Source organism: Nansenia antarctica (assembly GCF_963989245.1).
Source record: "Nansenia antarctica genome assembly, chromosome: 16".
NCBI lineage: Eukaryota > Metazoa > Chordata > Actinopteri > Argentiniformes > Microstomatidae > Nansenia > Nansenia antarctica.
This window is the reverse complement of record NC_137686.1, coordinates 16,831,892-16,844,391: the sequence shown is the minus strand read 5'-3', so window position 1 is coordinate 16,844,391 and position 12,500 is coordinate 16,831,892. Positions and strand designations below refer to the sequence as shown.

The 12,500-nt window shown below is 46.1% G+C and overlaps 2 protein-coding genes across 2 annotated transcripts in view; one reads left to right on the top strand and one right to left on the bottom strand.

Moving 5' to 3' along the window:
* Positions 1 to 821: 821 nt before the first annotated feature.
* On the bottom strand, positions 822 to 3,041 carry LOC308172022 (leukotriene B4 receptor 1-like; the record flags this gene model as incomplete). The annotated part of the gene is made up of 4 exons (XM_080546932.1): positions 822 to 1,056; positions 1,383 to 1,426; positions 1,823 to 2,023; positions 2,424 to 3,041. 4 exons carry the CDS (start codon positions 3,039 to 3,041, stop codon positions 822 to 824), a joined length of 1,098 nt encoding a protein of 365 aa, XP_080403058.1.
* A 6,558-nt stretch (positions 3,042 to 9,599) lies between these two features.
* The window catches only part of nfatc4 (nuclear factor of activated T cells 4), a gene marked incomplete at both ends in the record, with an annotated part of 9,296 nt that continues 6,395 nt past the window's right edge, over positions 9,600 to 12,500 (top strand). Inside the window, 3 exons of the mRNA XM_080546931.1 lie at positions 9,600 to 9,771; positions 11,126 to 11,286; positions 11,807 to 12,319. Of these exons, the coding sequence (XP_080403057.1) occupies positions 9,600 to 9,771; positions 11,126 to 11,286; positions 11,807 to 12,319 (846 nt within the window). The remainder of the gene's footprint in view (positions 9,772 to 11,125; positions 11,287 to 11,806; positions 12,320 to 12,500) is intronic.

The window sequence follows — 12,500 nt, the reverse complement described above, 5'->3', positions numbered from 1 at the left end:
TATTGGCTTTTAATGCTAGTCACTTGTTGCGCTTGCATGTTTAGATAATGTGTGAATACAGTATGCAAAGTCGGAATACCACTTCAACCAATCAATTTCTTTAGATTGTACTTTTGTTTGTACTCTGAAATAAAGCTTTATTACATTTGTGTATATCAAGATTCACAAGCAATACATTATTGTGTAACTTTTTTTTAAAGCACAATATTTACATATTTACAAAACCAACTTTATGGGTGGTGGAAGTTGTGAGAGATCGGTCTAAAAACGTCTTGTGCAACTCCCACCACACATGACACATGAACCTTGCACTGATATGCTGGTAACCATAACCAAGCCTATTAAAGTGGTGTGCCTTATCTACTTACAGCAAATATTGAATTATTTAATGTATTTATTTAATAATTGAATATTTGTTGTCAGTAGATAAGCAGGAGCCGCACACCCACTTTAAAAGGCTTGTTTATGGTCTCCATCGTCTCAGTGCAAGGTTCATGTCATCTTCCTATTAAGTTCTTTGATCATGAATATTGTAATGTATGTATGAGGAATGTCCTGAAAGGTTTGCTAGCTAGGCAATAACATGCTCTGTTCTGCTAGCGTTATCGCTACTCTATGGAAAATTCAAACAGTGCCCTCCCTTTCTGGCTTACTCTCTTTCACGGTTCATCTTCCCATTCCGAGCTCCAGAACTGTAATGTACTGTATATATGATGGTCAACTTTATTATCCTGCATCTGGGAAGTCTGCATGTTGGTATATAATATTGTATTCGGGGTGTTCTGATGCATTTGTGGTCTGTGTGTGTGCAACTGTGTGTCCTATGTCCCATTCGTGTTGGACGACAACGTGTCTTTAAGTCCTATCCCCTGCCGACCCTTCTTAGTTCCACTGTTCTCTAGAGACGTGCCCTCAAAGAGCCGGGCCATGAAGGCCAAACCATCCTGTTTGATGTAAGACTTCCCAGCGAACGTGTAGAGGACAGGGTTGGCACAGCTGCTGATGAAAGCCAGGGACGAGGTCACTGCCCAACTGGACTTCCAGATTGTGTCTAACCTGTGAAGAGAAGGACCGGGTTAATCAGATGTTCCTTAAGGGGATCTGGCATTGTTAGACTGAGATGAGGGTAGTGGTGGCCTACTGGATAATGAGTTGGACTGGTGATCAGAAGGTCATGAGTTCAAGTCCCACCTGGGAACACCACCACTAGTGTGCCCTTGAGTAAGGCACTTAGCCCTAAATTACTCCAGGGAGACTGTCCCTGTAATCTCTAATTGTAAGTCACTTTCAAGTGTCTGCTAAATTGTTAAACACATGCTGATTGAGCACTATGATTGATATTGGAAGGGTTGAGATGAGGTTGTTATGCACATGACACAGACCTCTCTCTTATTGGGGAGTCCTCTCTGAAGTACTGGGCCATCACCTGTTGGAGACAACCACAGAGGAAAACTTAAGATACGTACTGTACACTGTCCTGTGATGGTAAAATGTTATACCCTCGTGTTACTCTGTTGATATACTGTATGTCCATGGGGGGTATTCCATCAACGTGGCTAAAGGAAAATCCAGGCTTATTTTGATAAGTCTCAAAAGACATAAATAAAGACAAAAATAAGCCTGGTTTTTATAATAATAATAATATTAATAATTAGGTAAACGCTTTAGCGATGTTGATGGAATCCCCCCCCCCCCCCCCCGTTCTGTTCCATTCCATTGTGATTTTAACCATTCTAGTGTTTTAATTTGATCTCTAAAATAGTCTTGTATGAATGTGAATGTATAATTGTGCCTAGTTGTTAGTGTTTTCCATCATACACACCTGCACCATGTTGATAGTATGATAGGGCAACCAGAACAGGCCAAAGATTACAACTATGGCCAGGATGAGGTTCTCGCTGCGGACCTTGCGCCGGAACTTGGTCTGTCTGAGGCGTCTCCGAATTAACACATAACTGGTCATAATGACACCGTATGGAAGCAGGAACCCAGACACTGTCTCAAAGGTATACTGGAACCTCACCTGCACCCAGAAAATGAGACAATGACCAACTGTGCTGACACACACACACACACACACACACACACACACATACACAGATAATGACAGGCTATTGCGTAACTAGGGCTAGGCCCCTTGACGATCATAAAAGAATCTGTTGGAACAAGATAGAGCAAGAATCTACAATTGGATACAATTCAGTTGACGTCAATGGCAAAAATGTGTGATCCTAGTCATACCATGAAACATTTCACCTGAACAGATAAATCAAAACATAAATCGTTGTAAACGAATGCTAAAATATATACACAGCAAAGGTCTGTCCCCTGTGGGACAATCCTTCCCACATAAGGGCCCTTTAAACACATTCCTCCAACACCATAACATCATACCCGACTATCCACTTCCCTCTTCAACTTACGTGTCGGGGCAGAGTGTGATTGGGCGCACACACCAGGCGGGTGTTATTCCGTTCGTCAGTGTCCTCCCTCACCTCCCTGAACACCACGGCAGGGATGGCGAAGAGCAGCACCAGGAACCAGACCCCGGTGATCACCCTCACCACAGTCTTCTTGCTGGCCAGGGCGGTCACCCGCCTGGGCCACACCACCGCCACCAGCCTGTGTAGGCTCATCAGGGTGATGAGGAAGATGGAGGCGTACATGTTGGTGTTGCGCAGGTAGAACACCGCCTTGCACATGGGGTTGCCGAACACCCAGTTCTGCTGGGCGAGGTAGACGATGAAGAAGATGGTGAGACCCATGAGGCAGCCGTCGGCACACGCCAGGTTGAGGATGAGGATGGTGGTGACGGAGCGCCGGCGCGCGCGGGCCAGGATGCTCCAGATGATGAAGAGGTTCCCTGGCACGCCGAGGAGGAAGACGATGCTGAGAATGAGGGCGCCGACGGTGGTGGAGGCGTCGTTGCTCACGAGGCTGTCGTCCTCGATCTCCTCCTCAGTGTCGTTGAAGAGGCGTGGGAACGTGTCGGACGGGTCATTGTTGCGGTGGAAAAAAACACTGTGGTTGTAATTGGCCATCGGAGGGGTTGCTGGCTCTGAGAGAGAGAGAGAGAGAGAGAGAGAGAGAGAGAGAGAGAGGGACAGACAGGGACAGACAGGAAGACAGAGAGAGTTATCTTTTTTTGCTTGGGTCGTCAATCCTGTATTCCGTATTACAGCACAATCAGTCAGCCCAGTAGACATTTTACCCAACTACATTACAACTGACTCAAAAGTTCAAACCCTGTGGCCCGGGGTGGTCCAGTGGTCTAGCACCACGGCCTACAGTGCACACATTATGCCCATGTCAGCATGTGTTCGAATTCTGGCCCGTGCCCTGCTGACATACCCTCTCCTCCTTACTTTCCTGTCTCTCTACACTGTCTCTATGCAATAAAGTTGGAAAATATACGAGTGGGACTGCCCCACAAAAAACAACGACAACCTTCATTTCAAATCATACCCTAACACCTAATGCTACACACAATCTGATGAAAGAAGATAGGTGTTAACTTAGCATCAGGGTCGGGTTAAGTGGATTCTCTGGCAATGACTGACAAGGAGTTTGTGGGGGGTTGGTCTGGCATTGGGGACTAGCCTATGTACAGTAACTCTCTCTACTGTACCTTCACTCGGTATTCTCTCCTTGTGAGACAATGTGTTACAACAAAGTTGAACATCGTTAAAAAGAAATGACGCAGATACACAAATATTCACATGAGGCCCTCTAGCCATAAACTGGCACTGCGAGCAGAGGGCAAGCTAAAACAGGCCAAAAATTAACACTGTTCCCTCACTAACACTAACACTGCCATCACTCACTAACACACTGCCAACACTGCTCACTGTAAGGAGGACAGCCTCGCTGTAATGCATAGAATGGCATCAGGAATGGTACCAACCACACAAACACACACACACACACACACACACACACACACACATGGTTGAGCTCTCTCTCTCTCTCTCTCTCACACACACACACACACACACACACAGACACACACTCACACACATTCACACACGTACGCACTTAATAATGTATACATAATATTCGATCTGTTGGTATCAAACACACACACACACACACACGTGTTTGATCTCTCTCTCTCTCTCTCACCCACACACACACTCACACACATACGCACTTGATAATACGTACATAATATTTGATCTGATGCCTACGACGTTGGTTAATAATCACATGATTACAAGATATGTCATCTGCTTGTACATTTATAAACAAAGTGTTTGCTCAATATTTAGTTGAAGCTTAACAAGTATATAGATGCTGGAACTGCCAGATTGCAGCTCTGTTTTGGCAGTGGTAGAAAATGCGGTGAACCAACTTCAGTCTGACAGGAACACAGGAACGTTGTTTATTTCTAAAGATGACCTTAGATCAGTGTGAAGGAGTAACCATGAGAACCAACTGTAGGCTTACGGAACACACAGGGACAGGAGAGGCTCAACAATACATGCTGAGGAGAGGGGGAAGATAGAGGGAGAGATGGAAAAATAGAGGGAGAGAGGGAAGGGAATGGAAACATGAATGAGAAAGAAAAGCTCTTGGAAAAGAAGGCAAGGAAGCGATGAATAGTGAAAGACAGCAGGGTAGCAGAAAAAGGACCCTGTCCTATATTTGATAGTTAGATTAGAAAAAGAGAGGGAGGGAGAGTATGTGTGAAAGAGAGAGAGAGACACACACACAAACACACACACACACACACACACACACACACACACACACACACACACACACACACACACACACAGATGGGAAGAATGACAATATGATCCAAGGAGGATTTCCACTCACCTTGTTACACTGTAAGTGTTTCTTCAATGGATCCACGTTTTGGGATGTAACCTTATGGTTTCTAGGTCTTTCTATATGAACATATTCAGACTGTTCAACTCAATCTCTCTGTTTCTATATTATTTCACAGTTTCTGACTATCTGACTATTAATTGTTTACCCTTTTACAACTACTGTTTCTCTCTCTCTCTCTTTCCCTCTTTCTCTCTCTCTCTTCCCCCTCTCTGTGTCTCTAATAAAATGAATAATGTGCTGGCCCACAGGCTACAACATGCTGTGAGGGGCGAGAGAGGTGTGTCCTTCCTTCAGTTCCCCACCTCTTATCTCTCTCTTTTTCAATCTCTCCCTCTTCTCTCTCTCTCTTTTTCTATCTCTCTCTTTCTCTCTCTCTCTCTCTCTCTCTCTCTCTCTCTCTCTCTCTCTCTCTCTCTCTCTCTCTCCCTCTCTCTCTCTCTCTTGACATCATGTCATTTGCTTGGTACTTGGTGTACTTGCTAAGTATTTGCTCAATACTTAGTTGAGGTTTTTGTAAACAAACACGTATTCCTGTTTCGAAACATTTTCCATTCTCATGTATCACAATGCAGTTTATGTGTCCCCTAGGCATGTTTTATGACCGGGTATACAGTATGGTCCTCTATTGCGTAAATTTTTTCATAACAAAGGCATGTTAATGACTCAAACATTGGGTTCTCCTGTCCAAACTTCCACAATGACACCTCACAGAACACACAGGCGCAAACATGCACGGCAAGAGAGCATCACACACAAAACACACATGCACACACACACACACACACACACACACACGCACACACACACACACATGCACACACTCGTTCAGAGCTCTCTGACACTCAGAGAAGAATGTTGACTATTTCCGGGGTGTAGCACGATGTAAAGAGACAGGATGTCATAAGGAGAGAAGAGTAAGAGTGAAACCTCTACAGCAAGGGATGTAGTGAAAGATGCTGACTGATAACCTTAACTGCACTATAGAGCTGTTTGCAATGAGGGTTAGGGTTAGGGTGAGACTGTACCTACACACCAGTGGAGGCCGCCAGAGGTAGAAATCGGAGGACAGGCTTATTGTTATGCCTTGAACTGAATGAGGAATGGTATCAAACAGACATGTGTGAGGCCGTCCTCCGATTTCTACCTCCACTAGCCTCCATTAGTCTACTACAGGTACAGTCTAGAACCAAGATCCATAACTCACCGCAGCTCTTTATCAGATGTTCACGGTATGTACTGTAGCGAAGGTAATCATACCTTCTGTTGAACAGCTGCCAGTTCCATATCTAATGCACACACTCATCCACCAACACACCCACAAGACAAGACAACGCTTGTGCTCTGATATGAGCTAAGTGATCATTATCTAGTCTTTATCAGCTAGTCAGTCTGTTTCCTCTAGTGCTTGAAATATTTCCAATGTAAATCCTGCTTCTAATAATGACACTGGTGCCCCAGAACATTCAAGTTTCAAGTTTCTTATGATGTCACATTACACAAGTGTAAGAGGGTAGAATGATTAGGCTTCGGTTCTTTGACATTGCGGCACAAAGACAAATAAGGCAATAAGGCAAGATAAGTCAAGATAAATAAAGTGACAATAGTTGAGTGACATGTGAGACAATTGGACAAGTGACAAGTCGCGGGAGACAAATAAGACAAATAAGACAGGACACAATTTAGCAGCACAAATAGTAAAAAAATAAATAATAATACACAGTAGAAATGTCATGAGTGTTGCACTCAGTGGGTGTAAGGTAGTATTGAGTAGTGACTGTGTGCTTAAGGGTAGGTAGTCCATATACATGGGATGTGCTTGGGGATAATAGTCATTTATCTTCAGTAGGCTTGTTTATGAGCCTGATTGCCTGGGGGAAGTAGCTGTTGGTTAGATTAGATTAGATTAGATTAGATTAGATGTTATTGTCATTGCAGAGTCCAAGTACCAGACAACAAAATGCAGTTTAGCATCTAACCAGAAGTGCAAATACTGATATAAAGACATGATATAAAAACATGATAAAAACATGACAATTATACAACAATGATGAGCTGTGTACAGTTAAGGTAGCTTATGTACAGTGTGTAATGTTCAGATGTATAAAAGAGGCTATATCAAAGAGGTATGTGTGCAATGTGTAATAATACGCTATGTGCAAAGGTAGAGTATTGTAAACAGCAGTAGTGCACTGAGTAAAAAGGGATTACATTGACCAGGGGTGTGCAACGTGCAAAGTCTAAATTGGTTGTCCATAGTGACCGTGGGGGGGAGGGGATAGTGAGTGTCAGTATACCCTATGTTGGGCAGGGGGGTGGGGGTTGTTCATCAGTGTGTGGGGGGGGGGGGGGGTAGTTTTATCAGAGTGACAGCTTTGTGAAAGAAACTGTTCTGTAGCCTGCTGGTACGGGACCTGAGTCTCTTAAAACAGACCGTGGCTGGAGTGCGAGGTATCCTTGATGATGCTTGCCGCCTCATATAAGAAAACCCACTTAAAGTGATAAAGGGTTTGTAATCTTTTTCGGCACTGAACTGACTTGAAACACTGACTATATTAAGTTGGGGTGTCTTTTGACAAGGACTCCCATTGAGGCCTTTGGAAGTCCCATTGAAGTTCTCTTTTACATTATAATTGGACGGTATCAGGGTGTAACATATTGGAAAACAGCGGAGGCTGGTGGAGGTAGAAATTAGACGACAGGCTCATTGTAATGGAATGACAAATGATAATTACCCCCACCATATCCCCTCTCACCCACTTTCGGCAAGGTCTTTCTGGAGACTTCTAGTCACATCCAAGACTTGGGGGAGGATGTTTTACGAGGGGACTATTCTACCTTTTAACCACATGGTGGCAACCTATTCTTGATTTTTTCCCCCTTCCTCCTGCAATGAACGTGACATCTGACAGCAACTGAAACCCCGTCTGAACATCTGACACACAGCCTACGTTGTCATACATCACTATGTAAATACCGTTAAATCATCATCCCTTTAAATGCCTCCCCCACAAAACCCTACAGACTATTTACACTCCTTTAGATATGTTTATACCTTGTAAAGACCCCATAAAAGCAACGTTGTGTATTCTAAATGCCACCATAATCCTTTACAATAAACCCAATCTCAACCCTCTACAATTTTGTGACTGAACTGTATTGTATTCTTGTCTAATAATAAGTGTCCTTGAGTCGATGATGACGAATCGTGATCAGTCATTAACATGCTAACCAAAGAAAAACATCTTGAGAAGCATTCTAGGATAGATACCCACTCACAGCCCCCAGAGGATGAGAGCGAGAATGAGAGAGATAGTCCAGTATAATGATTGTGAGAACTGGAGGAGGGGGCAAGAGAGAGAAAGAGAGAGAGGGGGGGAGCTAGAGAAAGAGAGGGAGGGAGAGGGTATGTTTATTTAAGTTTTTCGTCTCCTGTCTCAGACAGAGTGCAGACTACAGAGGATAATGAGAAACAGATCTTTCGAGGCGAGGGAGGGGGGGAGGGACAGAGAGGGGGGGAGGGGGGTGGGGGGGTGGGGGGGGGGGCGATGGAGCAGGAGGAGGGACATGTTGTGGGGAAAAGAAAAAGGGGGAGAGAGGGGGTAAGGAAGGGGAGGAGGAAGAATGACAGAGAGGGAGAGGGGGCTGTCATGTAAAACACCACAGGAAACAAGGCCCCCCTTCATGCTCTGAGTGACAGCTACGCATCATGATACTTCATATCACTAAAGAGCATTCATTTAGATGTCCTTTACAGTGTGGCTTCTGTTGCGAAGTATTGGGTTGCAACTTTAATATGCAAGATTAATGAGAGTCATATTATTACTGTGAGTGTGTGCCACAAATTGGCGTTGGTGCCAGTTGGTGAGGGGGGTGGGTGGTGAGGGGCCGAGGGGGGGATGATAAAACGTGCCTGGATGGAATAGAAGACATGGATGTGCAGTCGAGCTCAGTCAGTGTCGCTGTGTTAGTCAACACAGTATGTGTAACACGACCTGAAATGTATGGCACACAGAAGGTCCTCCAGGGAAGTGGTGGGTAAAGCCACACACAAACTACTACTAAAGTCTGATGAAGTGAAGTTGAGAAACCTCCGCGGATCCTGGGCACAGGGGGAGGAGGAGGGGAGTGGGGAGTGGGTCTTCTTGACTGACACCCCAAATCTCCTATGGGGATTGAGTAACGGTCCAAACGGGGCTGGGTAACCCACCCAAAGGCAATTAAGGGTAAAGGACGACTGAAATATTTGATAAACTTTTTTTTTTTGGAAGAGGGGGAAGAAGAAAGGACGGCGAGAGCATTAGAATGAAAGACCGATAGCCTATCTTATTATAGTAGTGTGGATATCTCACCGGTCCGATGGTTCGGGGACTTTCAAGATTCCAACGATACGCATGAAATCTTGTCTTCTTAAAACATCGAATGAGCTAGATAAAGCGTTCATAGCCTACTTGATCCGTCCTTAAAGTGCCTTATCGATGGAAGACATTCTTAAAAGTTACAGAGAGATCTTATAAGCAGAAGCGACCATAACCCGGCTGAGAAAAAAAAAAGAACAATTCGCGCAAATGTGATATATATGTATATATTTACTCTGACTTGAACATAACCAAGTTACATTTGGGGGGGATCATCATCGATGCTTTTTGGAAAACGAAGGAGGAAATCATTATAACTTTTGCGGTACCTATAACCTTGCAAGAGGCAGATCTCAATATTTTTAATATAAATATCTGTTTCCCGTGCTTTCTTCGCTTGTGTCGGGGATGGGGGCTGCGCCGGGTTCGGGGGGCTGGGAGGAGGGGGAGTTCGAGTTCAAGTTGGTGTTTGAGGAGGACCCGCCGCGCCAACCCCGGGGCCCGGACCAGGAGCACAGCATCACGGCAGGAGAGATGACGGAGAGCCCCCTGTCGCATCTTGAATTGAGCAGTAACACCGGTTAGCCCCTTTCCCTGGATAATCCTATCACTGTCATTGTAAAAGAGAGAGAGAGAGAGAGCATGAGAGAGAGGGAGAGAGAGCATGAGAGAGAGAGGGAGAGAGAGAGAGAGAGAGAGGGAGAGAGAGAGAGAGAGCATGAGAGAGAGAGAGAGAGAGAGAGAGAGAGAGAGAGAGAGAGAGAGAGAGAGAGAGAGAGAGAGCATGAGAGAGAGAGAGAGAGCGTGACAAATTGGAAAAAGGAATGGGCCGCTCCACTAGACCCCCAATACATAATGTGATCTGTCTCTATGGGTGATTGTGAATAATCTTGATTTATGCATCCTATTTGTTTTTTATAGGAAAATATCCATGACTATAGCCTACCTTCACTCACTCACTCTCCCTCTTGGAGAAAAATGTGTTATGTTTGTCTGTGTGTGTGTGGGGGGGATGTGTGTGTTTGTGTGTGTACAGTGTTTGCTTGTTCTGCGTGTGCCTTGTGTATTGCATGCCTATGTATTGCATGCCTTGCTTGACTGTACGGTGTGTGTGTGTGTGTGTGTGTGTGTGTGTGTGTGTGTGTGTGTGTGTGTGTGTGTGTGTGTGTGTGTAAGGGCAAAACTCAATGTGGTTTTAATCAGCTGTGCGTGTGAGTGGAGTTAACAGCTGCCATCTGGATGGAACCTCAATCTCTGTTTACTGAGCATGCACCACATACACACCTCCCTCCGTTCTCCCTCCTTTACTCTCTCTTCCCCCCCCCTCTCTCTCTCCCTCTTTCCTTCCCCTCTCAGTCCACACACACACACACACACACACACACACATATACACTCTCACACACACCCTTCTCATCGGCTCGTACACCCCCTCATGTCTTTCCCGCCCACATTGGCATACAACAGGAATACCACACCCTAGCCTTGAACTTGCTACAGCAGAAGTTACCTCTGTGTTCTACTGCACCACATAACTGCCTCTTAAAACAGATCCAATGATGATCCACACAGGACACCCTGCGCCACACTTACCCCAGCTACTGTTACTATAGAGATGACTACCCTATGACCACACTACACCAGGGGAAATATTATGGGCTATTACAAGCCCTGTTGCTTGCTTCCCGACATGGATGAAATATATCTCACTTTTTTCTTTCTCCAGTTATTTGATTTAATCCCAAACTGTATTTCAAGCGAGTGCTTGGCACAGTTCGAGTGCACTCAACTGTTTTGTTTGAAACTTGAATCTGGTTATCTCAGTATCTCCTTTGGGCCGAACTGTTTATCAAGTGTCCAGTGAACTCAATACAGCGTATTACCATGCCAACTGTAACTCTGGACACCTTTTTCACTCATTTTGTTTCGTTACAGACAGCCACCTGGCTGCCACTCATGTGGGCCAGCCAATGGGCATCCCCACCCCACCGTCGTCAGCCAGTCAAAGGGCTGGCATGCATTCCCCGCCCCCCAGACGTGCCTTGGTGAGGGAGTTCAGCGGGACCTACGAGAGCCTTCCAGCTCGATCTGTACAGGTTGGTGGAGATGGACAGGTACTGCTCAGTGGGCTGTGTCATCGTCGATGACGGGTGCTACAAGACACGTTTATAACTAGTTTATAACTAGTTTATAACCAGTTTATAACCTTTTTCTATTTGGGGAAACTTCATCTTCATCTCTCTCTCTTTTAAAAAGGGGGGTGGGTGGGTGTTCATTTTAGGTGTGATACTTTTTATGTGAAGACGGCTTAATAAAGAGCATCAAAAGTTTCTCTCTCAATCTGTCTCTGTCTCTCTCTGTGTCAACTTCTATCTCTCTCTCCCTCTCTCTCTCCCTCTTTCTCTCTCTTTCTCTCTTGCTCTCTCACTCGCTCTCGCTCTCTCTCTTCCCCTCCCTCTCTTCCCGTCCCTTTCTCTCTCTTCTTCTCTCTCTCTCTCTCTCTCTCTCTCTCTCTCTCTCTCTCTCTCTCTCTCTCTCTCTCTCTCTTCCCCTCTCTCTCTCTCCCTCCCTCTCTCTCTCTCTCTCTCTCTCTCTCTCTCTCTCTCTCTCACACAGGTATCAGAGTCTCGTGTGTTGGAGTGCCCCAGCATCCAGATCACTACTATCTCGCCCGAGGATGACACTGCCCCAGCGGGGGGGAACTACTGGGACACCGGGGGTGGCTGGGACAGGGAGCGCCTCTACCTCCCCCTACTGGACGCCTTCTGCTACCGCGAGGGCGGGACCGGCGCCGGCTCCCTGAGCCCAAGCCCAGCCTCAAGCCCGTCCTCCCGGGGCTGGCTCAGTCCCGCGTCCAGCTGTGATTCGCTGCTAGTGGAGGAGGATGATCTCAACGACGCCACCGCCCATTTCTGCCTGTCGCCCTCCTCCCGGCCGACATCCCCGGGGGGGAAGAAGAGGAGGAACTCCCCCCTGGCCTCCCCCTGCACCTCCCGCAGGAGCAGCTACTCGGAGGACCACGGCTGCACCCTGGAGGGCGGGGACTCCGGCCCCCAGTCCCAGGCCCCCAACAGCAGCTTTGAGGTCAGCAGCATCCCACAGAAGACCAGGAAGACGTCTCTGGAGCAGGTGAGGGGGCTGGCTGGTTGGGGGCTCCATGGATGTTCATATAACCGTCCTGTGAGGCCCTGGGATATCAATTTGATTTTACAATGATTTTTTTATCAACTGTCAGGGCTTGGGTTGAGTTGAACATTTCCTTTATGTCCTTTTTCTCCACTGGCCTTTTTTTAGCCAGTGAGTGTGAAGC